General features: G+C 48.0%; 1 protein-coding gene across 1 annotated transcript in view; it reads right to left on the reverse strand.

The window, feature by feature from the left end:
* Positions 1–15993, reverse strand: part of LOC133349427 (MAP kinase-activated protein kinase 2-like) — a 46269-nt gene extending 30276 nt beyond the window's left edge. Inside the window, 1 exon segment of the mRNA XM_061562847.1 lies at positions 15328–15993. Within this exon segment, the coding sequence (XP_061418831.1) occupies positions 15328–15510 (183 nt within the window). The 5' untranslated portion in view covers positions 15511–15993.
* Positions 15994–25934: the final 9941 nt, after the last annotated feature.

Below are 25934 nucleotides of genomic sequence, written 5' to 3' on the forward strand. Positions count from 1 at the left end.
TATTCATTTCATCGATGGCTGCTTCACCCCCGGGCCAACAACCTCCCACAACGTGGCCCGACCTGCCAAGTAACATTTGGCGCCATCGCCGCAAAGTATCCCAAGGACAAGAGTAAGGAAATCACACACTCAATCGCTCGCTGGCGTAGTTAGCCGTGCGAGTTTTAGCTGCATTATCCCAATGTCTCGCCAACATGCAAAACACACATCTACTGGTCAGTGAATTTATATGGCCAAAGTGCAGAACAAACATCTACTGGTCAGTGAATCCATATGGCCAACATGCAGAATGCACATCTACTGGTCAGTGAATCCATATGGAATGGCCAAGTGCGAAAACATCTACTGGTCAGTGAATCCATATGGCCAACATGCAGAATGCACATCTACTGGTCAGTGAATCCATATGGCCAACATGCAGAATGCACATCTACTGGTCAGTGAATCCATATGGCCAACATGCAGAATGCACATCTACTGGTCAGTGAATCCATATGGCCAAAGTGCAGAACAAACATCTACTGGTCAGTGAATCCATATGGCCAACATGCAGAACAAACATCTACTGGTCAGTGAATCCATATGGCCAAAGTGCAGAACAAACATCTACTGGTCAGTGAATCCATATGGCCAACATGCAGAATGCACATCTACTGGTCAGTGAATCCATATGGCCAACATGCAGAACAAACATCTACTGGTCAGTGAATCCATATGGCCAAAGTGCAGAACAAACATCTACTGGTCAGTGAATCCATATGGCCAACATGCAGAACACACATCTGCTGGTCAGTGAATCCATATGGCCAACATGCAGAACAAACATCTACTGGTCAGTGAATCCATATGGCCAACATGCAGAATGCACATCTACTGGTCAGTGAATCCATATGGCCAAAGTGCAGAACACACATCTACTGGTCAGTGAATCCATATGGCCAACATGCAGAACAAACATCTACTGGTCAGTGAATCCATATGGCCAACATGCAGAACAAACATCTACTGGTCAGTGAATCCATATGGCCAAGATGCAGAACACACATCTACCCCACCCACTGTGGCTGATGACGGTTTAAAAATATAACATCCTACAGACAGGCACATGTGTTCAAGTGGGAAATCCCCTCTCGGAATTTTATTAAGAAGTGAAAAAAATCAGAAAAAAATTACTGAGGCCGCACGCAAACTATAAGTGTGTCGCCGTGGGGTCCGCTTAGAAGAAATGTATCCAATGCTACCCCACGCAAACACGAAAACAAACAAAGACACAGATCCCCCGTATAGCCTCAACAGACTGTAGGGGCAAGTGCTGTTAGCGGAGTGCCAGCACGGCACACGAGGGGGAGGGGGTGACCAGCACCACGCCCGGCCGCCTTTGTCTCCCCAAGGGCGATGTTTACACACACCATGTTGTAATTTGAGGCTGAGTCGACCTACGGAAGGCCCAGGACTGGTTCAGATAAGGACTGGTTCAGATAATCGTCACTGGTGTTGGCTGTGAGCGGGAATCGAACTCGTGTCGCCGGGTTCGTAGTGCAGCGCGCTGACCGCTCCCCACACACAGGTACAAAGACAAATATCCCCCATATAGCCTTAACAGACTGTAGGGGCAAGTGCTGTTAGCGAGCACCTATGAAGGCCGGAACGGTACACGAGGGGGTGGGTGGCCAGCACCACGCCCGACCGCCTTTGTCTCCCTAGCGGCGATGTTTACACACCGCATCAGGTACTCATTTGAGGCTGAGTCGACCTAGGGGAGGCCCAGATCCGGTTCAGATAATCGTCACTGGTGTTTGCCGTGAGCGGGAATCGAACCCGGGTCGCCAAGTTCGTAGTGCAGCGCGCTAACCGCTACACTACCGCTCCCCACACACACAGGTACACACACACACAGTTACACACACAGGCACGCTGTTTTCACACGGCATGCCCGCATGGGATCGCACACGCACACCGTTCAAAACACACGTACACATGGATATAAACTCCCACAACAACAACACGCGCGTACAGACACAACCACACACACAATGCCATATTGTTCGTGAGCTGGAATTGAACTCGGGTGGCCGGGTTTGTAGCGCAGTGCGCTAACCACTGCGTCACTGCTCCCCAAACGCGCGCACACACACATGCGCAGTGACGCACGCGATTAAATAGGGCACTGCAGCCGCGCTAGTGAAACCCGAGGGCACGAGCTGTCACGATTCGTGAGTGCGGTTCACTAAAGGTGCAACGTTGCATCGGTTCGTCTCGTTTCTAAAGCTCACTATACACGACATCGAAGTGCGTGTGCAAGAATCGATGTTTTTCAACTCGTATATGCCATCCGTAATGGGCCCCGCTACATTTCATGGCAACAAGTTCAGGAAAAAAAAAATTCATTCTTGAAACGAATGGAGACCCTGAATCGAGACAATTCATCTAATTCTGAAGTAAGGTGAAGTGTCATACCTCTTAATAATTATCATCGTTGGTCATGATCAGGGGTCGGCAATCTGCCGTACTGGAGCCGAAAGCGTCACTTTAAGGACTGGCTTCGTTATGGTATTTATTAAGGACCATCACCATCTCGAATTCACATGCATTGCGGCTCTTGAAATAGTTTTTTTTTTACCGAATAAAAAAAAATTCTCTTCTTGTTATTTTGTTTACCGAACCCCTGGTCATGATCTACCCACTTCTGGTTGACACCTCCACTGGTCCTAAAAATGAAATCTCATTCAGCGTCAAAGCACATCATGCCTCTTGGAAAATGCACAAAATGTACAGGGTGCTTAAAAAAATGTTGACACTTATATGGGACTAGAGTGTTTAATGGTAAAATAACGGATAATACACTGTCACGTGATAACAAATGTAATGTTAATAGCTTCAGAAAGTCAAAGAGTCTTCACTTGTTCGCCATCATTGTCAACACACGCCTGGAATCTTCTCCAGGTGGTCTCCAGAGCCTGGAGGCACATTTATCGTGGTATTGTTGCAAATTCTCCGAAGTGTTAACATTTTAAGCACCCTGTATTAAATTCCAAGAGGTTAAATCCCTCCTCCTCCGCCTCCTTGCATTAAATGTAACAGACCGTTGATTGCGGAGGAGAGCACAGTCCAGGCAAGATGGACACGTTGACAAAACGTCTGAAACGAATCATCTCGACCACTTTCCCCAATGTCGGTTATGGAATCGGTCCAGTATTCCAGGGAGTACATCCACTGCGGAGAAGGAATATGAGATCGGCCCGTGTGCAAGAGCAAGATCAGGGGTCAGCAACCTGCGGCTCCAAAGCCACGTTCGGCTCTTTACAGAATGCAGGTGTGGCTCTTGGAATTCCAAAAAAAAAATTGGCTCTTCTTGTTATTTTAGTTGCCGACATCTGACCATGGAAGTCTAGTTTACCGTGGAAGTCCAGTTCACCATGGGCAAGGCTCGGCAACCCGCATGTAACTCACTTCCTGATGTTATTTATGAAGAACAGTCTCGTATTCACATGCATTGCAGCTCTTGAAATAGTTTTTTTACGAATTCGAAACAAATAGCTCTTCGTGTTGTTTTCAGCTCGATGGATACTACTGCCTAGGTTTTCACGATTGTGCCGGGCGGCTATCCAATTTGTTATCAGGTTGTACCACGTGTTCATCATGATGTCTGGTGTCTCGCTCCACGTGCAGAGAGCCACTTCAGGAATTGGGGGTAGCTGCTTAAGTTAACATCTCCCTTACTTGATAATTGATTCATAATGGGAGCTAAGGGAACCAAGTTGTTTTGCGCAATCTGAATCCTAACATTCTCCAGCAAACTAGCCAGACTTGGTTGTTACATCCCACAACCGCGAGAGACGACAATGGCTGGGGGAGGCCTTCGTCCAGCAGTTGATGGCTAATGATGGAGGCACGTTTTCACCAATAATCAGACAAAAACAGGAACGAACTAGTCATCAACGACCACACTCAAGCGACGTTTGGGAGGGGGTGGTAGCCACTCAAGAAACTCCAGTCTCTCCACAAGCGTTGTTAAGCAAGCTCCAGCAACGGCAAACGAAACAAAACACTCGACTCTCGGCTTGAACGCGTGACTAATTTCCGCACGTCACCTCGTCCCCCGTTCCTGTACTTGCCTACAAGTAGTGTGCATTGGGATACCACACACAATTGGTCCGGTAATTTAATTACATCTTCTTGGTTCTTTCCGTAAAGTCACGTAGAAGGGAAATAATAAAATAATAAAAATAAAACATAATAAAATACAATTCCCTTCTACGTGGCTTTACCAAAAGAACCAAGAAGATGAATCCCTGCAGTCACTGAAAGCTTTAAATCGAAATTGAATTACAGTTGTCATGTTTATGCCACATACAGGAATGATAAGAAATAAAAATGGCCAAATCCATCTGAGCATGCCCAATGTCAACAGGCCTCACAGAAGGCAAGCAAAGGAGGTTTGATCCAGAATAAGCGGTTTTTTGGGGGGTTAGATCGCTAAATATAAATGTGTCTTGACTTAAAGCATTCGTGACTGCTGGGATTAATATTCTTTGGGTCTTTCGGTAAAGTCAGGTAGATAGGTTCAAGTAAAATAACAAAAAACCACAGTTTCGATCGCAACACAAGCAGTCGTCATCAGGAAAAGGGGGGTTAGCTTCTAAAGACAACTACTTAAAGGTTTGAAATGAGCATAGCCCAAATGTCAGCAGCCAATGCAAGTGGTGGGCAGCGACCACGACAGTGCTGTCTTTAGAATATTTTCTTTGAACCCATCTACGTGACTTTACCGAAAGACCCAAAGAATAAAAATGTGTCGTTAAGGCCGCCACCACCCGACACAGCCCATTAGAGTAAGGCTTTTCATGTAAACAAAACGTGCCAATCGGCTACTACTTCCGCACACCGGTGCATTGGAGAGTAAACCCGCAACACTTACAATTCGAGTACGACGATTCGCTGGTGATTACGACCAGCTTCATCCAGGTATGAGCCTGGTTAGTACTTGTAAGGGAGACTGTCGGGGAATACCATGCGAGGTATGCTTAGGCTGTAAGGTGGCTACGGAATTTACAGTGCAGCAAGGGATTGTATATAGCTGTGTGGAGCTTTGATCGTTATCCCTTTCATGTTTACGTTTTCTGTGGGTACTCGCATGTTCTGCCACACACCAGGCACTCGTGAATGGATCTGGCAAAAAAAAAATTCTGAAGCAGGGTCCTCCAGGAGAAAAATGATAATCTTGAGACTCAGTGAGGCGTTCCTGAGTAAACAGTGGGTATGATTTCGATGTCACTATTACTATTCTAGGTGTGGAGCAGTGGCACATCGGTTCATGGACTGTGCTATGAACCCAGCGACCTAGGCTGGATAATCACCCAGCCACAACAATAATAGCCAACAATCTGCCTGAATGAATTGGACCAGCAGTTGTTTGGATTGGTAGAATTGCCCACCATCTGTGCAGTGTTCCCACCTTAAGAGCTGTACGGCAATCAGCTATTTCTTCAGCTGTCACACACAACACATTGTAAATCAGGGCAAGAGGAATCACTTGTGAACTGTTTGCAAATCCTGTGTCACTTGTGGTCCCCACGTGGCCAAAATAACTCAACTGGGCAATAGGTCCTACTGGCAAGAAAGGCCAATGCTATAACGGATTCGAGTGAAATAAAAAAAAAGTATCATAACAATTTACAGCCCTTTGTCAATCCCCTGCTGGATGAAGGCCTTCCCCATGCCGTATTTGTCACGAGTTGTTTGAACATACTTCACCACGTGGATCAGTGCGGGTTGTTCAAGACGGACACCCAGCAAGGGATCGGTACAACTCACCACTGTTCATAGCCGTGGTTGAGAAACGAACTGGGGCTGGCGGATTAATAACGCAATGCACTAACCACTGTGCGCGCTGGGCCCCAACACCACTGTGACACCACTCCAAAAGGCTGAAATAGAATTCTGTATAATAGAATGTTCATTTTTAAAAGTCCTTTTTTTCTTGAAAGACAATTTGCCTCTGTTAAACACACTTTCATGGAGGACACAGTCCAGACAGTTGCTATGTTACAGTTTCGCAAGAGCAAACACAACCATTAAGCAATGCATTGAAACAGGCACACAACCAGAGCACTGGTGGGTTGTTTTATGGTGGAGCCAAAGTGGGCCACACACCAGTAAGAGCGAGTTTCTTCTTGTGGCAGACATACGAACCAGCCGCTTAAAGGCAAGGGTTAGTGGATCACGCGTATATTTGTGAAACTCCCAAATAAGCTGGAATGCGAGGTGGCGAGGAGATGGCAGTACAGCAAGTAGATTCAATAACCCATCTGTGCGGAGTTTTCAGTGGTATTCCCTTGATCCCCTTGTCCGCATGGTGGGTTTTCCCTGGGTACTCTGGTTTCCACTCGCATGAAAAGCACTCCTTTAAATGGAACTTTCGAAACATCCCAATGCATACTGAAAACGTCTTAAGACTTAATGAGGCTTTCCTAGTTAAACAAATAATATTATTTTTTATAGAAAAAGATGCATCAATTATGCACGTGAAAATTATTTCTTTCTGAATTCTATACATGTATATGTCATTCATCAAATTACCCTTGCACTGTTAAATGAATCGCAGTGGAAAAATAAATGTTTGAATCCTGAATCGAACTGTGACACCGAACGTGAAAATTTATCAAATCACCAAGGTGGTCAAATATTACAGGATTACAATTTATTGGGGCAATTAATTTAATCCAACCAATGCTAGCACTACTTTCTATATTTCAAAAGTCCATTCATTTAGTCACTATTCCCACAGTGTTTACAATATATTTAAGTATTTCTTTTTTTAAAGTAACATTGTTAAATTTGTGCTTCCATGTCCAAGCTGAGATTGTGCCACACTGGTCCACTTCCTCCGCATAGCTTCTCTTTTGGGGGGGTCTATCTGTATGGCGGAAAAATATAAATTCAAAGCATGTGCATGACACTCAAGTGACAAAACAAACATCTCACCCTGATCGTAAGGTGTGGTAAGGTTCACAATGTACCTCGCCTGGTATACAGGAGGTCGGAGGTTCGATCCAGGCCGTGACACCTGTATATTTTCAGTTGCATGTCTCTCTCCCCGTGGTTGTGTGGATTTTTCTTCGTGTCCTCCGGTTTTTCCTTCCACATTTAGAAACATGCATTCAGTGTATTTGCCTGCTATACATTTCCACGTGCTAAACCGCTTTGTTGAGCTATCATTTGTGGCCAGATTGCTTCTGAAAAAGAACTATATAGCTCAGTGGGCCTTACCTGGTATAATATATTTATATTTTAGTTTTAACTCGAGGCCAGAGTTTGGGCCTACGACACAGGTCTCGTTGTAACCAGAGCCACATAACCCTTTTCCACTGGCACATCCAAGCTAAGGTAGCGCGGGACCCTTGGGGTACTGGTGGGTTTTCCAATGACTCTGATATTTGCAAATCCGAGCCAGAAACAAACCGTGATTCGTTCGTTGTGTGTGACGTCAGTGGCACAGTTTGGCTTCTGCAGTGGAAAAACCCTGGTGCCTCCTGACCTGTGCTGGGTTGGCTTGGCACACGCCTAGTGGTGCGGTCCAGTTGTAGCACAAAGCCATTACATTTACCCATCTTTACTGCCTTGTAACATAACGTATAAACAGTGATTATTTGTCAAATATATACATTGCTTTGTGCTCCTTAGTATGGACGACCACCACCCATTCAAGAACAAGCTACTGCGAGGCTATGTTTTTTTTTATGGCAGCAGAGGGCGGTGCCGAAAAAAAGTGCTGTACAGGATGATGGCGTCACGTCTTCACCAACCCACACTGACCAACGTGGTGAAGTATGGTCAAATAACCTCAGCGGCCCTCGCCCCGAAAGGGTCGTACAGAGACACATACGGCTAGCCAACGCCATGCCACGTTGTTTTTTTTACAACTTCATCAATGTGTTTGCATAACACAGTCGTTTATGCCCCTCGACAAATGAGAATGCGGGGCGGATAAAAAGCCACCTTCAGACCCGCATCCGTTCCAACAACCTGGCGTTAGACATCCTGGACTTTGCTTTCCAGATAAAATACCAGGATGTCGACAAAATAAAAGTGCCGCATACTGTAACAACACTCATTCTAATATAAGATTTTGCAATCGGGTTTTTTATCTTCTTGGTTCTTTCGGTAAAGTCACGTAGAAGGGAGATAATAAAATAATAAAAATACAACATAATAAAACATAATATTATAATAATAAAATAATAAAAATACTACGTAATAAAACATAATATTATATTATTTTATTATGTTTTATTTTTATTATTTTATTATTTCCCTTCTACGTGACTTTACCGAAAGAACCAAGAAGATGAATCCATGCAGTCACGAAAGCTTTAAATCGAAATCGGGTTTTTGTTTTTTAAATCGTCGTTACCGCCCACATTGCAATAAATCCCAAGCGTTGCCACTGTTCAGTAATGCTGCATTCTCAACCCCAGTAAACATGCCAACATTGGCAAGTGGCTGGAACCGTTGGGGGCCCATCGTTGCATGTTTACTGGGAGGTGGCGTTTGGTGGTAAATTTAGCCGCTTCAAGTTACAGCTTTGTGAGTTAACAAAAAAGGGAACAGTGATTGACACATACGGAAGGGGTCATACACACCATTATAAACAGGACAAAACTGATTACCAAAGATGTGACTGATAGATAAAGCACTAACGGTCAAGTCACGACTGGAAAGTGGGAATAATAAAAAATACTTTCACGTACACTGCATTCGTCATTTTGTCCTCATGCCATAAGACTAAAGCAGTACAGACCCCTTCATCGAACACAGAGACAACTGTGACTGAGTGATTGACATAACCTCGAATGATGCTTGAAATGGGCTAGAAAGCCGATATATTTACACAACTATAGCTGTAAATACAAGCATCCGAAAATCTGAATTTCACAGCCCGGAGTCAATTGGTTTTACTCATAAGGCACGATCGGCCTAAAGTTCTTAAGTGTGTCAACATCTTGTGCTGGACATTTGAAGCTGAACGAAAGTGGGTAAAATCCCACCACCAGTTACTAGTAATACACGTTAATTTTTCATTTAGAAGGAGTCTTAAGTGTAACCATAATATCTCGAGATGCTGCAAAAAAGGGGGCAGTGTACACTTTCTAAAGGGCGAAAACAAATCCGTGGAGTTTCTTTGTACTAGTTTTTTTTATGAATCAGGAAATACAGTACTGTGTGTATGTGTAAAAGAAAACCAGCCCCTACAAATACCTGTGCCTGGAGCTAAACACACGTCTCTACCCACACCCCCTCCCCAGCACACTTGGCCAGTTTAAGGTTGTGACTCTTACAAAGAGAGAGGGGGGGGGGGGCAAAAAAAAGAAAAAGTCTTTGTAAAAGTCAACAGTGCAGCTCAGAAAGAGACGGCTTCAACAAAAAAACTAAAAACTTCTCTGTACAAGGCACAGCTTTGTACACTGTGGTGGAGAAAAAAAAAGATGAAGGTCCCCCGTATAGCCTTCAACAGATTGTTGGGGCAAGTGCTATTAGCGAGCACCTATGAAGGCCGGCACGGCACACGAGAGGGTGGGTGGCCAGCACCACGCCCGGCCGCCTTTATCTCCCCAGTAGGCGATGTTTACACACCGCACCAGGTACAAGTTTGATGCTGAGTCGACCTAGGGGAGGCCCAGGACCAGTTCAGATAATCGCCACCGGTGTTGGCCGTGAAAATCGAACCCGGGTCGCCGGGTTCGTCGCACAGCGCACTAACCGCGACACTATCGCTCCCACACACACTGTAACAAAAATGTAATTCAACTCGAGGATTAACCATCAAGTTGGGTTGATGAGGGAGGGTCCGGCCAGTAGTGTTGTCATTCCTCCACACTCCCCTGCAATTTACGTGACAAGGCCAGTGCCAAGCCGTGGCGTAGAAATTACCTAATCACCTGGAATGCGGCTGATCGAGTCGGACTTTGGAAATTCGAGCAGGCTTCAGCCTGCTTAGTAGAGCACTTGGATAAGGGGAGACGACTTATCTGTGAATAACCACGTGTTGTGTTGTAGACTCTGGCTGCAATGGGGCCAAGGTATGACAACAGAGGGAGGTGTTGCCCTGCACCCCACCTCATATGGTGTGGCTTTCCTCCGGTTACTCCGGTTTCATCGCACATGGCCAAACACTATAACATTCAGGACTAAATTGTATGTGTCGGGGTTTTTTTGTTTTGGTGCGGTCATTGGTGACCAGGCTGAGACCATGAATCCGGTTTAATCACAGCTCATTCTCTTGTGACTGTATTGTTGTTCTCTAAGGGAGCCCCCCCCCCCCCCCCGTGGGTTTTTGAGAGTCTACAGGTTTCTGTGGGAATCTTTGGGTCTCTATCCAAGTCTATGGTTCTGCATCATCCGTCCGAGTCTATGGGTTTCTATGCAAGTCATTGGTGGCCAGCTCAAGACCATCAAATCACTACACTTGAGACCCCAGATTAATCACAATGTGTAGAATTTATTTCGCACCGTTCGTAGCCAACCGTGCTAATCGGAGATGCCATGTCGATCTAAGTGTCTTAACCACAACTAAAACCTGGATTAGAATCCAGAATCTCAACAGTGCGAGTACACTGTTCTGACCTCCAACGATCCACGTGTCTTCCTCTTCAAGAAATCTCCCTCAAACTGTTATGAAGCCCCCATCCGAAAGGGGCCCGGGTTTTACCATCACACCCCCTTTTTCCACTGGCCACGCCCGAGCCAAACTCGTGCAGGGCTCCCATCACGATGGGGCCGCTTTTCCACTTGCTGTTTCCCAAATATATTCTTGGGTCTTTCGTTAAAGTCACGTAGATAGGTTCAAATAAAATAACAAAAAAACTACGACGTTTCGATCGCAGCACAAGCGGTCATCTTCAGAAAAAGGTTTTACAAACAAATATATTTTCCGATGCCGAGCTGGAAACCAAGCGTGGTAACCCCTGGCCTCACAAGATATCTGGCTCGGGACCAAGTAGGGCCATAGTTCGGGGCTAATTGGATCTTTGATGACGTGTGACGTATGTTGGTGTAAGCACAGCAGAGGTCGCAAACGGGTTTTGATTCCTTACCCGTACCCGGCCGCACCAGGGTCGCAAATGGGTACCCGTACCCGGCCGCACCAGGGTCGCAAATGGGTACCCTTACCCGTACCCGGCCGGGTACGGGTACCCGTTCGCTACCCGTACCCTACCCGAAATGAGTGACAGACGGTTACTCACCAGTGACTCACGGCCTACCCGTACCCGTACCCGGCCGCACCAGGGTCGCAAACGGGTACCCATACCCGTACCTGGCCGGGTACGGGTAGCCGGCAGGGTTGCGATTTCCGCATGGAAAATGCGGAAGGAGGGTTCAAATTTTCCCGCATTTTTGCTAAAGTCAACCGCAAACGGTGGAAAGACTACTCCTATGACCGCGCGCTTTTAACAACACGTTAATGCGTTCTATTGGAAAGGATACATCATGTACATGTGCTCGTAATCACGGCTCCGCATTTGAATAAAGTATGTGGTTCTTGTGCGGAAATGCGGAAATCATATATTCATTCCAATCAGTAACTCAAAGCCCTACGTGATGCTGGGCCTTGCATGTATCCTTTCCAATAGAACGCATTAACGTGTTGTTAAAAGCGCGCGGTCATAGGAGTAGTCTTTCCACCGTTTGCGGTTGACTTTAGCAAAAATGCGGGAAAATTTGAACCCTCCTTCCGCATTTTCCATGCGGAAATCGCAACCCTGGTAGCCGGGTATCGGGTAGGGTACGGGTATCGGGTACCCGGTTGCGACCTCTGAAGCACACTGTGAGGGAGGCATCACCTCATCTTCTACGGTCCTCTCGTCTGGACTCAATGAATGCGAACGATGTTTAAGCTTAATTCTAGGATTTGAAGCTTTCGTGACTGCAAGGATTCATACTCTGGTTTTTTCGGTAAAGTCACGTAGATGTTTCAGCTGCAACGGCTTGGGTTTTGAAGTGGGAATAAAAAAAACTGCTTAGTCACAACCGGGCTTGGATCGGCACCAGCACGGCTCAGTTGTGCAGTGGAAAAATAGGTACAGTACTGTGTATCAGATCCAACAAGATGTGGCCTCTGTGGAAACGTGAGATTTTGATGGCGAGGTGTGTTGCCCCAAACAATGTGGATCAGTGCTCCGTAATCTATGAATGTTCGGCAATAGCCAAACTCCAGGCTCACTTAATAATAAAGTTGTGCTGTAAAGTACAATGTGGAGAGTAGATCTTTAACCTAGCCCTCTTTCTGCGATACTGAGAGCGAGTAGCACACCTCTACCTGTGATATGCGATTTTAATTTTAACAACAGGTGTGCACTAGGCATGCACAAAAGCCCTCGGCCTTATTTCGGACCACCAGCTCAAAATAACTAAATGTATGGCCATCTTGTTATGTAGACCGAATCACAAGGTATGTAATCGTACATATAACGGGTTGCTCAATCTGTGATATATATACACACGATTACCTTGTGTATAATTTAAAAGATACACCCCCCTATGTACGGAGTATTTGTTAAGGATGTGTAGTGGGTACCCATAAAAGTTCATCTTGTGAGACAGACAATGTCAGTATCCCACGTGTTTCTGAGAAAGACTGACCCGTGTCCCACGGACATATCTGTAGGCCTGAAACTGTCCCAGGCATACCTGAGACAGACAAGACACTTATTTACGTACTCAACGTATGCGTGAGACATTGCCCAACGTGTACCTTTAACTAACGGTGTCCTGCCACGTGTACCCGCTAAGGCCACTGAAAGTTTCGGTGTGTCACACGTAACCCGTGAGAAACAAACATGGAGTGACCCATGCGTCTCCGTGACTGTGTCCCAGGTGTACAAGTGAAAATGTGTCCAACGTGTATCTTAACACATTTGCCTGGAAACCATCGGGTGCCATTGGTTCCCCGTGAGACAGATACGTTGAACCACGTGTAACTGAGACAGACACACTGTCCCCACGTGTAACTGAGACAGACATACTGTCCCCACGTGAACAGGTGAGATCCACACACTGCCCCACACGTACAGTGTAGGAATTGGCAAAGACAACGCATTCCTACCCGTACAGGTATTCATCAAGACACACCATCCCACTCGTACTTGAAAAAGACAGTCACGTAGAGAGACACGAGGTGTGGATAGGTGTGTGGGTGTGTTGGTGGGTAGTTGAGTAGGTGTGTCGGTGTGTCGGTGTGTGGGTAGGTGTGTGGGTATAGGTGTGTGTATAGGTGTGTGTATAGGTGTATAGGTGTGTGTAGGTGTGTGTGTGGGTGTGTGTGGGTGTGTGGGTAGGTGTGTGGGTAGGTGTGGATAGGTGTGTGGGTGTGTTGGTGGGTAGTTGAGTAGGTGTGTGGGTGTGTGGGTAGGTGTGTGGGTAGGTGTATGTATAGGTGTGTATAGGTGTGTGTATAGGTGTGGATAGGTGTGTGGGTGGGTATGTGGGTGTGTGGATAGGTGTGTGGATAGGTGTGTGGGTAGGTGTGTGGGTAGGTGTGTGGGTAGGTATGTGGGAGTGTTGGTGGGTAGTTGAGTAGGTAGTTGGGAATTTGAATTGGTTTTGTGTAGCTTGGTATGTGGGTATGTAGAGTGATAGGGGTGCGTACGTAGTTGGTTAGGTGTACAGATCGGTGTGTTGGTAAGTGTGTGGATAGGTAGTTAGATGTGCAAGTAGGTAGTTATAGGGGTTAGTGGGTTCGTGTGTATATAAGTAGGAAGGTATGTGGATGTGTGTGTGTAGGTGTTGTGCGGAGCGGTGGTGTAGCGGTTCGATTCCAGCTCAGGGCCAACACCGGCGACGATTATCTGAATCGGTCCTGGGCCTCCCCTAGGTCGACTCAGCCTCAAATGAGTACCCGGTGCGGTGTGTCAACAGCATGACTGGGGAGACAAAGGCGGTCGGGCGTGGTGTTGGCCACCCACCCCGTCGGCCTTCATAGGTGCTCGTTAACAGCACTTGCCCCTACAGTCTGTTAAGTCTATACGGGGCATCTTTGTTTTTTGTAGGTAGGTGTATAGTTATGTTTGTGAATAAGTAGTTAGATGTGTTGGTAGGTGGGCAAGTCCACTAGTTGTATAGGTATGTGGGTAGGTAGGTGTGTGGGTAGGTAGTTGTATAGGCGTGTGAGTAGGTGTATAGGTGTGTGGGTAGGTAGGTGTATAGTTATGTTTGTGAAAAAGTAGTTAGATGTGTAGTTAGGTGGGTATGTCCACTATTTGTATAGGCGTGTGGGGTATGTGGGTAGGTATGTGGGTAGGTATGTGGGTAGGTATGTGTGTAGGTAGTTGTATAGGCGTGTGTATAGGTGTGTGTGTAGGTAGTTGTATAGGCGTGTGGGTAGGTGTGGGTAGGTGTGTGGGTAGGTGTGTGGATAGGTGTGTGTATCGATGTCTGAGTAGTTAGTTGTATAGGTGTCTGGGTAGTTGTGTGGGTAGTTGTATAGGTGTGTATAGGTGTGTGGAGGTGTGTGTATAGGTGTCTGGGTAGTTGTGTGGGTAGTTGTATAGGTGTGTATAGGTGTGTGGAGGTGTGTGTATAGGTGTGTGGGTAGTTGTATGGGTAGATAGTTGTATAGGTGTCTGGGTAGGTATGTGTATAAGTGTGTGGGTAGGTGTGTGTATAGGTTTGTGGGTAGGTGTGTGGGTGGGTATGTGGGTGTGTGTATAGGTGTGTGTAGGTGTGTATAGGTGTCTGGGTAGGTATGTGTATAAGTGTGTGGGTAGGTGTGTGGGTGGGTATGTGGGTGTGTGTATAGGTGTGTGGGTAGTTGTATAGGTGTCTGGGTAGGTATGTGTATAAGTGTGTAGGTAGGTGTGTGTATAGGTGTGTGGGTAGTTGTATAGGTGTGTGGGTAGATAGTTGTATAGGTGTATAGGAGTGTGTGTAAGTGTATAGGTGTGTGTATAGGTGTGTATGTGTAAGTGTGTGTAGGTGTATAGGTGTATAAGTGTGTGTGTATAGTTGTGTGTAGGTGTATAAGTGTGTAAGCGTGTGTGTAGTTGTGTGTAGGTTTATAGGTTTATAGGTGTATAAGTGTGTGTGTATAGTTGTGTGTAGGTGTATAAGTGTGTGTATAGTTGTGTGTAGGTGTATAAGTGTGTATAGGAGTGTGTGTAAGTGTATAGGTGTGTGTATAGGTGTGTATGTGTGTATAGTTGTGTGTAGGTGTGTAAGTGTGTAAGCGTGTGTGTAGTTGTGTGTATGTGTAAGTGTGTATAGTTGTGTGTAGGTGTATAAGTGTGTATAGGAGTGTGTAGTTGTGTGTGTTAGCTATCAATTCAGCTGTACCTTGAGCGCGTACTTGTCGCCGTTCTTCTTGTTGGTCACCATCAGAACCTTGCCGTTGATTCCGAGCCCCAGCACCTGGGCCGACACTTTGTAGTCGTCTGTGATGGCATTCCTCTTGAACACGACGGAGGCCCTTGCTGCTGCCTGCTGCTGCTGTTGCGACGTGTTGGGATTCGGCCACATCTCTAATATCTAAGCTTGTTTATCTTAAACGTTGTTGTTGTTGTTGTGTGGTAAGGCGAGAAGAAGTGAAAAAACAAACCTTGTTTAAAACTCGTACGAGCGTGTGTTTGGACACACACGCGGACGAATAAATATATAAAATAAAGTTCTTACAAAGTGTCGGACTTAGCGGAGCACGGCTCCACCACTGCGCCTTAGGCTGCCCTCCCTACAGGGGCCCCGCATCGCCACCACCAACCACAACAACCACCACCACCACCAACAACAACGTGGGCGTATAAACTCCGGTTGTTGAGACTCCCTGGGGAAGAGAGAGAGAGGGAGTGTTAACTTTAGCGGCTCGTATTGTGTCCCACTCACTCGCTCGCTCGCTGGCGCACTCCGATGGGCCACTAAGTTTGGTGCTTTGCGCTCTAGAGAGAGAGAGAGAACGAAGATTGTCGCCACCTTCACAAGCCACAAACACGGGGCAGGAAATTGCTTCGGCGCGTGGCGCGTCATGGCGTGACGTCATCCCCCCCACCCCTTCCCCCCTCATCCCCCCCACCCCTTCCCCCCTCATCCCCACCTCATCCCCCGCACCCCTCCCCCTCATCCTCCACCGCACCCCTCCTCCCCCCACACCCTCCCCCCTCATCCCCCCGCACCCCCCCCCCTCTTACCCCCCCTCTTACCCCTCCCCCTCTTACCCCCCCTCTTACCCCTCCCCCCCCTCTTCTCTTCACACCTCCAAAGACAAAAGCACCCGTGTAGCCTTCACGAACTGTTGGGACAAGTGCTGCTAGCGATGACCCGAACCAAACATCCACTCACCTGACCCTCACCACTCACCTCACCCTCACCACTCGCCTGACCCTCACCACTCACCTCCACCTCACCCTCACCACTCACCTCACCTTCACCACTCACCTCACCCTCACTACTCACCTCACCCTAACCACTCACCACTCACCTCCACCTCACCCTCACCACTCACCTCACCCTCACCACTCACCTCACCACTCACCTGACTCTCACCACTCACCTCACCTTCACCACTCACCTCACCCTCACCACTCGCCTCACCCTCACTACTCACCTCACCCTAACCACTCACCACTCACCTCCACCTCACCCTCACCACTCACCCTCTCCACTCACCCTCACCACTCACCTCACCACTCACCTAACACTCACCACTCACCTCACCCTCACCACTCACCTCACCACTCACCTCACCCTAACCACTCACCACTCACCTCCACCTCCCCCTCACCACTCACCTCACCACTCACCTGATCCTCACCACTCACCTGACACTCACCACTCACCTCACCCTCCCCACTCACCACTCACCCTCACCACTCGCCTCAGCCTCACCACTCACCTCACCCTCACCACTCACCTCACCCTCACCACTCACCTCACCCTCACCACTCACCTGACCCACCCCACTCGCCTGACCCTCACCACTCACCACTCACCTCCACCTCACCCTCACCACTCACCCTCACCACTCACCCTCACCACTCACCTCACCACTCACCTAACACTCCCCACTCACCACTCACCCTCACCACTCGCCTCACCCTCACCACTCACCTCACCACTCACCTCACCCTAACCACTCACCACTCACCTCCACCTCACCCTCACCACTCACCTCACCACTCACCTGACACTCACCACTCACCTCACCCTCCCCACTCACCACTCACCCTCACCACTCGCCTCAGCCTCACCACTCACCTCACCCTCACCACTCACCTCACCCTCACCACTCACCTGACCCACCCCACTCGCCTCACCCTCACCACTCGCCTGACCCTCACCACTCACCTGACCCTCACCACTCACCACTCACCTCACCCTCACCACTCACCTCACCCTCACCACTCGCCTGACCCTCACCACTTACCTCACCTTCACCACTCACCTCACCACTCGCCTCACCCTCACCACTCGCCTGACCCTCACCACTCACCTGACCCTCACCACTCACCACTCACCTGACCCTCACTACTCACCTCACCCTCACCACTCGCCTCACCCTCACCACTCACCTCACCCTCACTACTCACCTCACCCTCACTACTCACCTCACCCTCACTACTCACCTCACCCTAACCACTCACCACTCACCTCCACCTCACCACTCACCTAACACTCACCACTCACCTCACCCTCACCACTCACATGACCACTCACCTGACCCTCACCACTCACCTAACCCTCACCACTCACCTCACCACTCACCACTCACCTGACCCTCACCACTCGCCTCACCACTCACCTCACCCTCACCACTCGCCTCACCACTCACCTCACCCTCATGGCTCACCTCACCCTCACCACTAACCTGACCCTCACCACTCACCTGACCCTCACCGCTCACCCTCACCCTCACCACTCACCTGATCCTCACCACTCACCTCACCCTCACCACTCGCCTCACCCTCACCACTCACCTCACCCTCACCACTCACCTAACCACTAACCTCACCACTCACCTCACCACTCACCTCACCCTCACCACTCACCTCACCCTCACCACTCACCTGACCCTCACCACTCACCTCACCCTCACCACTCACCTCACCCTCACCACTCACCTCACCACTCACCTCACCACTCACCTCACCCTCACCACTCACCTCACCCTCACCACTCACCTGACCCTCACCACTCACCTCACCCTCACCACTCACCTCACCCTCACCACTCACCTCACCACTCACCTCACCACTCACCTCACCCTCACCACTCACCTCACCACTCACCACTCATCTCACCCTCACCACTCACCACTCACCTCACCCTCACCACTCGCCTCACCCTCACCACTCGCCTCACCCTCACCACTCACCTCACCCTCACCACTCACCTCACCACTCACCACTCACCCTCACCACTCACCTCACCCTCACCACTCACCTGACACTCACCACTCACCTCACCCTCACCACTCACCCTCACCACTCACCACTCACCTCACCCTCACCACTCACCTCACCCCACCCTCACCACTCACCTCACCCTCACCACTCGCCTCACCCTCACCACTCACCTCACCCTCACCACTCACCTCACCACTCACCTCACCCTCACCACTCACCACTCACCTCACCCTCACCACTCACCACTCACCTCACCCTCACCACTCACCTGACACTCACCACTCACCCCACCCTCACCACTCACCTCACCCTCACCACTCACCTCACCCTCACCACTCACCTCACCCTCACCACTCACCTCACCCTCACCACTTACCACTCATCTCACCCTCACCACTCACCTCACCCTCACCACTCACCACTCACCACTCGCCTCACCCTCACCACTCACCTCACCCTCACCACTCACCTCACCCTCACCACTCACCTGACACTCACCACTCACCTCACCCTCCCCACTCACCTCACCACTCACCACTCACCCTTACCACTCACCTCACCCTCCCCACTCACCTCACCACTCACCACTCACCCTCACCCTCACCACTCACCTCACCTTTAAACTATTTTACCAGATAAGACCCAAACTGGGCATTATGGCTCTTTTCTTCAGAAGCGACTGGGCTATCACTAATTATAGCTCAACGACGACGTGGATTATCGCCACGTGGAAATTTACAGCGGAGCCAATTACTCTAAACGCCGTGAAGTTCATTCTAAATGTGGAAGGGAAAAACCGGAGGACCCGGAGAACAATCCACGCGACCACGGGGAGCGGGAGAGAGACAAAGAAATTATAAATATACACGCAGGATCTTCTTGGTTCTTTCGGTAAAGTCACGTAGAAGGGAAGTAATAAAATAATAAAAAATAAAACATAATAAAACAATTCTCACGACGTTTCGGCCACAACGCAAGCAGCCGTCCTCAGGTTATTACTTCCCTTCTACGTGACTTTACCGAAAGAACCAAGAAGATGAATCCCTGCAGTCACGAAAGCTTTAAATCGAAATAAATACACGCAGGAGTCATCATCATCATCATATCAGACGAAGCTGTTATCATCTCGTCATCGCGAGAAGTGATCACCGCTTACCTGACCCTCACCACTCACCTTGACGCTCACCACTTGAACAACCACTCACCTGACGCCTCACCGGATCACAATCACCATTCCAAATAATCTATTACACTCGCTCATTCATCAGACACGATACATTCACCACTCGCAATTTACATTGACATTCACTCACTCACCACCACTCACCACCACTCACCACCACTCACCACCACTCACCACGCGCGCTAACCTATACAACTCACCAGACACTCACCACCCACGTCAGCCTCGCCAGACTAAAGTAATTATTAACTATATCTGGTAGTTAATCGTGTACACTGCATTTAAAAACATTCAATGGGTCACCAAGTGAAAATCAATTCGATAAATTGTCACGAATTTTCTCTTCTCGATTCTATAATTATTTCTCCCCCCCTCCTCCGCCCACCGCACCGTACACATATTTGGTGAATGTAGCAGGCCTCGAGTTGCAGTAGGTGTGACCTGAATGCGTTGGAGCTCACACGCGACATACGAATGGAAATGCAGCGATGTTCAAGACGCACGATCGTGACGAATTCCATGTACAGGCAGTGCCCTGGGTTACGCAAGGGTTACGTTCCGTAACCCGAATTTTACGTATGTCGGAAACCGAACAAATTTCCGTCCCTGAAATCAAAGATAAATTCCATTGACCTTAATCCGAGTGAAACTCGAGCGAGACGGTGTAAGGCGGCTGCCCGCTGAAGTAACTAATTAACGCAAAAGTTTCCGCGTGTTGAATTTTTTAAACGTAATTCATGGGGGGGGGGGGGGGCATTTCCATAAGGTCGGATATCCGTAAGTTGGGTCTTCTGCAACCCAGGGACTGTAATGTGAGCGTAATAATTGGTAATAATCGATTAATAGTTCCAACCATAGTTTTTAATGCGGAAATGTCATATCATGTACCGTACGAAAGGATGCTGCCATGGTATATATAACGGTTTGCACACTGGACCTGCAATCCAGAGGTGGCGTGTTCGATCTCCCTGCGCGGCAGTTAAAGCATGAGACACGTTTCTGAAAGCCAGCCACAGTTTCAACTTCAAGTTTATTTATTAGGTATAGCCTTGTGAGCCATTCGGCTCTTGAATCGGGTGCTGCGTCACGGTGGCGAGATGTTAACTACCTCGCCCGGTATACAGGAGGTCGTGGGTTCGACCCCGACCCTGATGGCTGTAGTATATGTGGAGTTTTCGTGTATTCCCCGTGGTCGCGTGGATTTTGTCTCCGGGTTTTTCGGGTTTTCTTTCCATATTTAGAAACATGCGTTTTACAGTATTTATTTGGCTGCATTAAATTTCCACGTGATAAGCCACTTCGTTGAGCTATCATTTGTGGCCAGGTCACTTCTGAAAAGTAGCTATAGTGGGCCTTATTTAGCTAAAATAAAAAAAATAGTTTATCCTGTTGTAGTAAATGTGTACACCTCAGTCGAATGACAGATAGCGTGTGGTGGGGTAAAGTGTGGGTACTCTCACCTCTTCCACATCTGGCCAGCGTGGAAGATCAGGCCAAACTACCCTCCTCTAGGGACGCTTTCTAAAAGCCCCCTCTAGTTGTGGAGGCCCTTCCACCAGCAGTGACGTGGGCAAGCAATTGCAGGGCTGCGTCTTCACCTTTTACCTCGATTGGTACAATGAGCTCAACATTTTTCTTTTAACAATAATGTAGTTGTAAACTCGATTCGCTGATTAAGTTGTAAATAATTAACAACTCGTGAAACCTGCTGAATTGAATAAATTCACGGCTTTGAAGAAAAGCCACTGTAAATTTGATATTTAAGTCAGCATTTTTATTTTCCATGAGTTGTTGCAAAAACGTTTATCTTGACCATAACTACAATTCTGGCCTTAAGTTCACCTGGCTGACGTAAGTAGTACTGTTTCCACGCAGTTCCTCGCACCCTATACCATTGGAATCAACTTCCCCTGTACATTAAGAAGTCCCCCTCCGTAACCTCATTTCATTCCTCTCTTATCGTCTCACCTCTTCTCCATTGCCACTTCCCTTCCCCTTCCCTGCCCCTCACCCCTCCACGCCATTCCGTCACCCACCCTCCCTCCCCATAGCCCTTTCGTGACGCAATGTACATGACAGTGTACATCTAAGAGTCACCACACATGGACACTACGGACATGAACATTCATGGGAGGGTAGGATGGAGGAGTGGTAACTAACATTGGTTCCTCACAACAAGAAATTCGTGGGTTCGATTCCTGACTTGATTCCCGTATTGTTTGTTGTTGTAACTTTCTGACCCACCCCTGCCGCACATCTGTGAAAATAAGCTTCATTTTCATCGGATTTCTCCAGGATAACTAAAGATGATGCTTCTTCTTGGTTCTTTCGGTAAAGTCACGTAGACGGGAAGTAATAAAATAATAAAAATAAAACATAATAAAATAATTCTCACGACGTTTCGGCCACAACGCAAGCAGCCGTCCTCAGGTGAAGACCAGGTCTGTCGGGGAGACAGCGTCTGAATGAAACACCACCACGCTTGGAGCGTATATTTAAGCTGGGTTGGAAGGGGGGAAGGGCGCCTTGACAAAATAATTTGCATATCAAGAGGAATTTAGCATATTTATGGGAAATGCAGAAATAAAATTATGATTCTGCTGCGCCCTTCTGTGTGGAGCCTGTATGTTCTCCCCCTGTTATCTACGGGTTTCCTCCGGGTTTCTTCCGGTTTCCCCCATTATTTGTATTGGCCAAAACATCCCAATGCTGAAAATGTATCCTGAAAATGACACAATTGAGATTACACATTGCAACATCGCCTCCTACTGCGAAACATTGACAGGACCCTCCTGAAAGAGAGTCTTGACACTCAGTGTGACTTTCCTGGGTCTTCTTTTTCCGTACGGCTGATGTAGAAGATGCAGAACAACAACGACAATTTCACATCGAGGTGGTCAAGCCAGACAACCGCGTCAGGAGCAGCGGAGTGCGTCGCTGTTGATGTCCCCTTCGTATTTGTGGATCGGGCATTGCGTCGTTATACGTTGTACGCTCTGTTCTGGATAACTACAGTCGCACACTGGAGAGTTTTTAATTGTTCATTTGCGCATCAGGGTATCCACATCTTCCATGGTTTATGCAGTTGATGCGATTTAGGGTGGACTTCGTGGAAGATCAACCCAGGGATCTTCTGCGTTGGGTCTTTCACAAGGGGCCGTCCATAAATGACGTCAAGCGATTTTGTAAGATTTTTTTACCCCCCCCCCCCTTGTCACACGGCGTCACAAAAAGTCAGACCCCCTCCCCCTCAAATATGACGTCACAAAGCTCTGCCCCCCCCCCCCAATTTTTTTTAAAAAACATGCTTCAAATCGCTTTAAACTATTGTCATTGTAGTGCGTATTTAATGTGCCGCTGCACTCTGATATTGTAGGAGAAAACCTATTTAATTAAGTAGAACGTGTTGTCTATATTTATTTAAAGTTGCGCATTTTGATGTGACGTCCCCCAAAGGTGTTTGTTTCTGAGTTATTTTGAACTCCATTCAGCGTAGTTCTTTTGAACCTTCCTGGGTAAACGCGCAGAATAATACAAATACAGACACGTGTATGCCCTGATTAAGAGTACAGTACATGGCAAACACGCTCAGAGGCAGTGGCTTCCTGTTCAAATGGGCATGGGACAGTATCTCTCGTTTAGGGCTTGATTGAGTCAGTGGTGGAAATTCCGCTTTCGAGATGGACTATCCGATTATATTAAAATAATTTGAATAACGGTCCGATTACTAGATTACAGTAATCGCACAAGCTTGACAATAGCTGGAGGAAGAAAAAGAAGTTGGACGGGAGATGTTCGCTTGGTGATGCCAAGGAGCCTGAGTACTGACCACAACTCAATTAGATTCATTATAATTTCGATTCCATAAATCAACTTAACCGAATAATCGTCTCATCGTCTCAGTTGTTTCTGAACTTTTCTATCGATGAGATGACTCGACCCAAAGCACAACCCACACATGACGTGTATACAAGTGGATAACCGAATATAAGGGGCTGTTACCATCACCTTAATATTTCAGAGCCCCTATCAATGGTTTTCATGTTACGGCAATATACACGTTGCACTATAAGTATGATTACAGTACTGTACTTTGCATATAATCAATCGTCTTACCATTGACTCCATTTCCAAAACTCATTCCAATGTTTTAATGGTCAAAACCACTATTGGCCATTATCATCACCACGACCACCAACAAACGCCGTTCGCCACTCAGTGCCAGTCGCGTCACCACGTGCCATGTGCCAGGCCTAGGTGCACCTTGAAGCCACATGATGTGTCGAAGGCTTGCTGGCAGGAGGTCACGGGACAGAACTAGGTGTTGTGGGTTGACTGGCTACACCACGAAAGCATAAATGCACCATCATTGCAACGTCCAATTTCGCCACGACCATAATAAGTCACCAACCATCATCATCATCACAAACATGAACACGTTTTCACATGTGTCAGTGTGAGTTGATGAAGGCGGAGAGAATAGTGCAAGAATACATTTCACTGCACTGCCCTCTGCTGACAAGGTAGCCCCACATCACAAACATCGCCAGCATACGTATCACCATCACAACGATAATTGTTATCATCACACCAAAATCATATTCTTCACCACCATAATTACCAATGTCGTATTTCCACCAATTATAGTGTTAACATCACAATTACCACTTTCACCACAATTGCAAAAACCACATTTGTCATCAACATCACGAGGGAATTGGCTCTGGATTGTACGTACAGTATGTATGTTGAACTTTTTTTCGCGCAATACATAGCTAACCGTGCAAATAGGATTAAGCAACTGGTTCAATCTCTTGCAACAGGACCTGTTTTTTTCTTTGGAATCTGTTCTGTAAGAGTTATTTTTGACTTTGTAATCCGTCGCCGATTGCATAAAAATACATTTTCTGTAAAACATCTCCTTGCATTCAGATTGATTTGGATCAGAAATGAAAGGCAATGTTCACCAAAACGGATTTATCCAACTAACCCCTGATTCTAGCCGAGGCTCATCTTCAACACTGTCGAGGGGGAAAGGAAAACACATTCCTGCGGAGGGAGCTGGTAGGAACGTTGGGTTGCTCGGTCAATGGCCAGGGTCAACGGCCAGGCGTGGTGTATTCCGCAAATATGGCCGACTGTGAGGGCGGGCACAAGCCGGCGTGAGTAGGTGAAACGTTGAGTTTTATAAGGACACCACGGGGTGACCAGCCCCTGCTCTTTCCACCCAGTCCCACCCCTCCCACCCCCCACCCAGCTCCACCCTCCCCACCCAGCCCCTCTCCACCCAGCCCCACCCTTTCCACCCAGCCCCTCCCACCCTCCCACCCTCCCCACCCAGCCCCTCCCCACCCTCCCCACCCAGCCCCTCCCCACCCTCCCTCCCCACCCAGCCCCTCCCCACCCTCCCCTCCCCACCCAGTCCCACCCCTCTCACCCCCCACCCAGCCCCACCCTCCCCACCCAGCCCCTCCCCACCCTCCCTCCCCACCCAGCCCCTCCCCACCCTCCCCACCCAGCCCCACCCTCCCAACCCAGCCCCTCCCCACCCTCCCCACTCAGCCCCACCCTCCCCACCCAGCCCCTCCCCACCCTCCCCATCCAGCCCCTCCTCACCCTCCCCACCCAGCCCCTCCCCACCCAGCCCCACCCTCCCCACCCTCCCCTCCCCACCCAGCCCCTCCATCCCCACCCAGCCCCTCCCTGCACGACGGACGGACGGACACAATAATCCCCTGTGGGCTGGTGTAACCAGGAGGTTCCTACCAGTATAACTCTATCGCTGTGCCAGTCTCTCACATCCATCTACTTGGGTCGAGACAGCTGTTCACTGACAATGCTGCCACTGTCTGACCGAAACGTTCATAATCCTACTCCTTACCTCACTACTTCCCCATTCGCTTTATTAATTTGAATTTTTACAAGTTATCTCTCGAACATCATCGGGGTGTTTTTTTGTACAACACACTTGAGATGTGTGACGTACCAAATGACAATCAATGACAGTGGTATTACCAAATGTCTACGTTAAAGTGTATTTAATTTAGTATTTGCAAACATTTAAGCTCCAAGGTATGTTGCTTTTTATGATCTAATTCGGGTTTTTAAATGTCCCACAAAACATTTTACAGGTAATACTCTACCTGAGCATTGAACAAATTGTTTTTTTATATTGTATGCACAAGTCAAAACTATGTGGTGAAATATAATTGCATGGAGGGTATTTTACTCGTAAACAAATAGTACTGCCGACTGTAGACGATGGGATACACTGTCATTAATAAACCGTGATTAGCAAATCTGGAATTTTGGGTGAGTGGTGGTGCAAAATTCCACGTTTACTGGATCGTGGGCAGCACGTGACG

The sequence above is a fragment of the Lethenteron reissneri genome, chromosome 30 (genome assembly GCF_015708825.2).
Source record: "Lethenteron reissneri isolate LAM-NWPU_2019-01 chromosome 30, ASM1570882v1, whole genome shotgun sequence".
NCBI lineage: Eukaryota > Metazoa > Chordata > Hyperoartia > Petromyzontiformes > Petromyzontidae > Lethenteron > Lethenteron reissneri.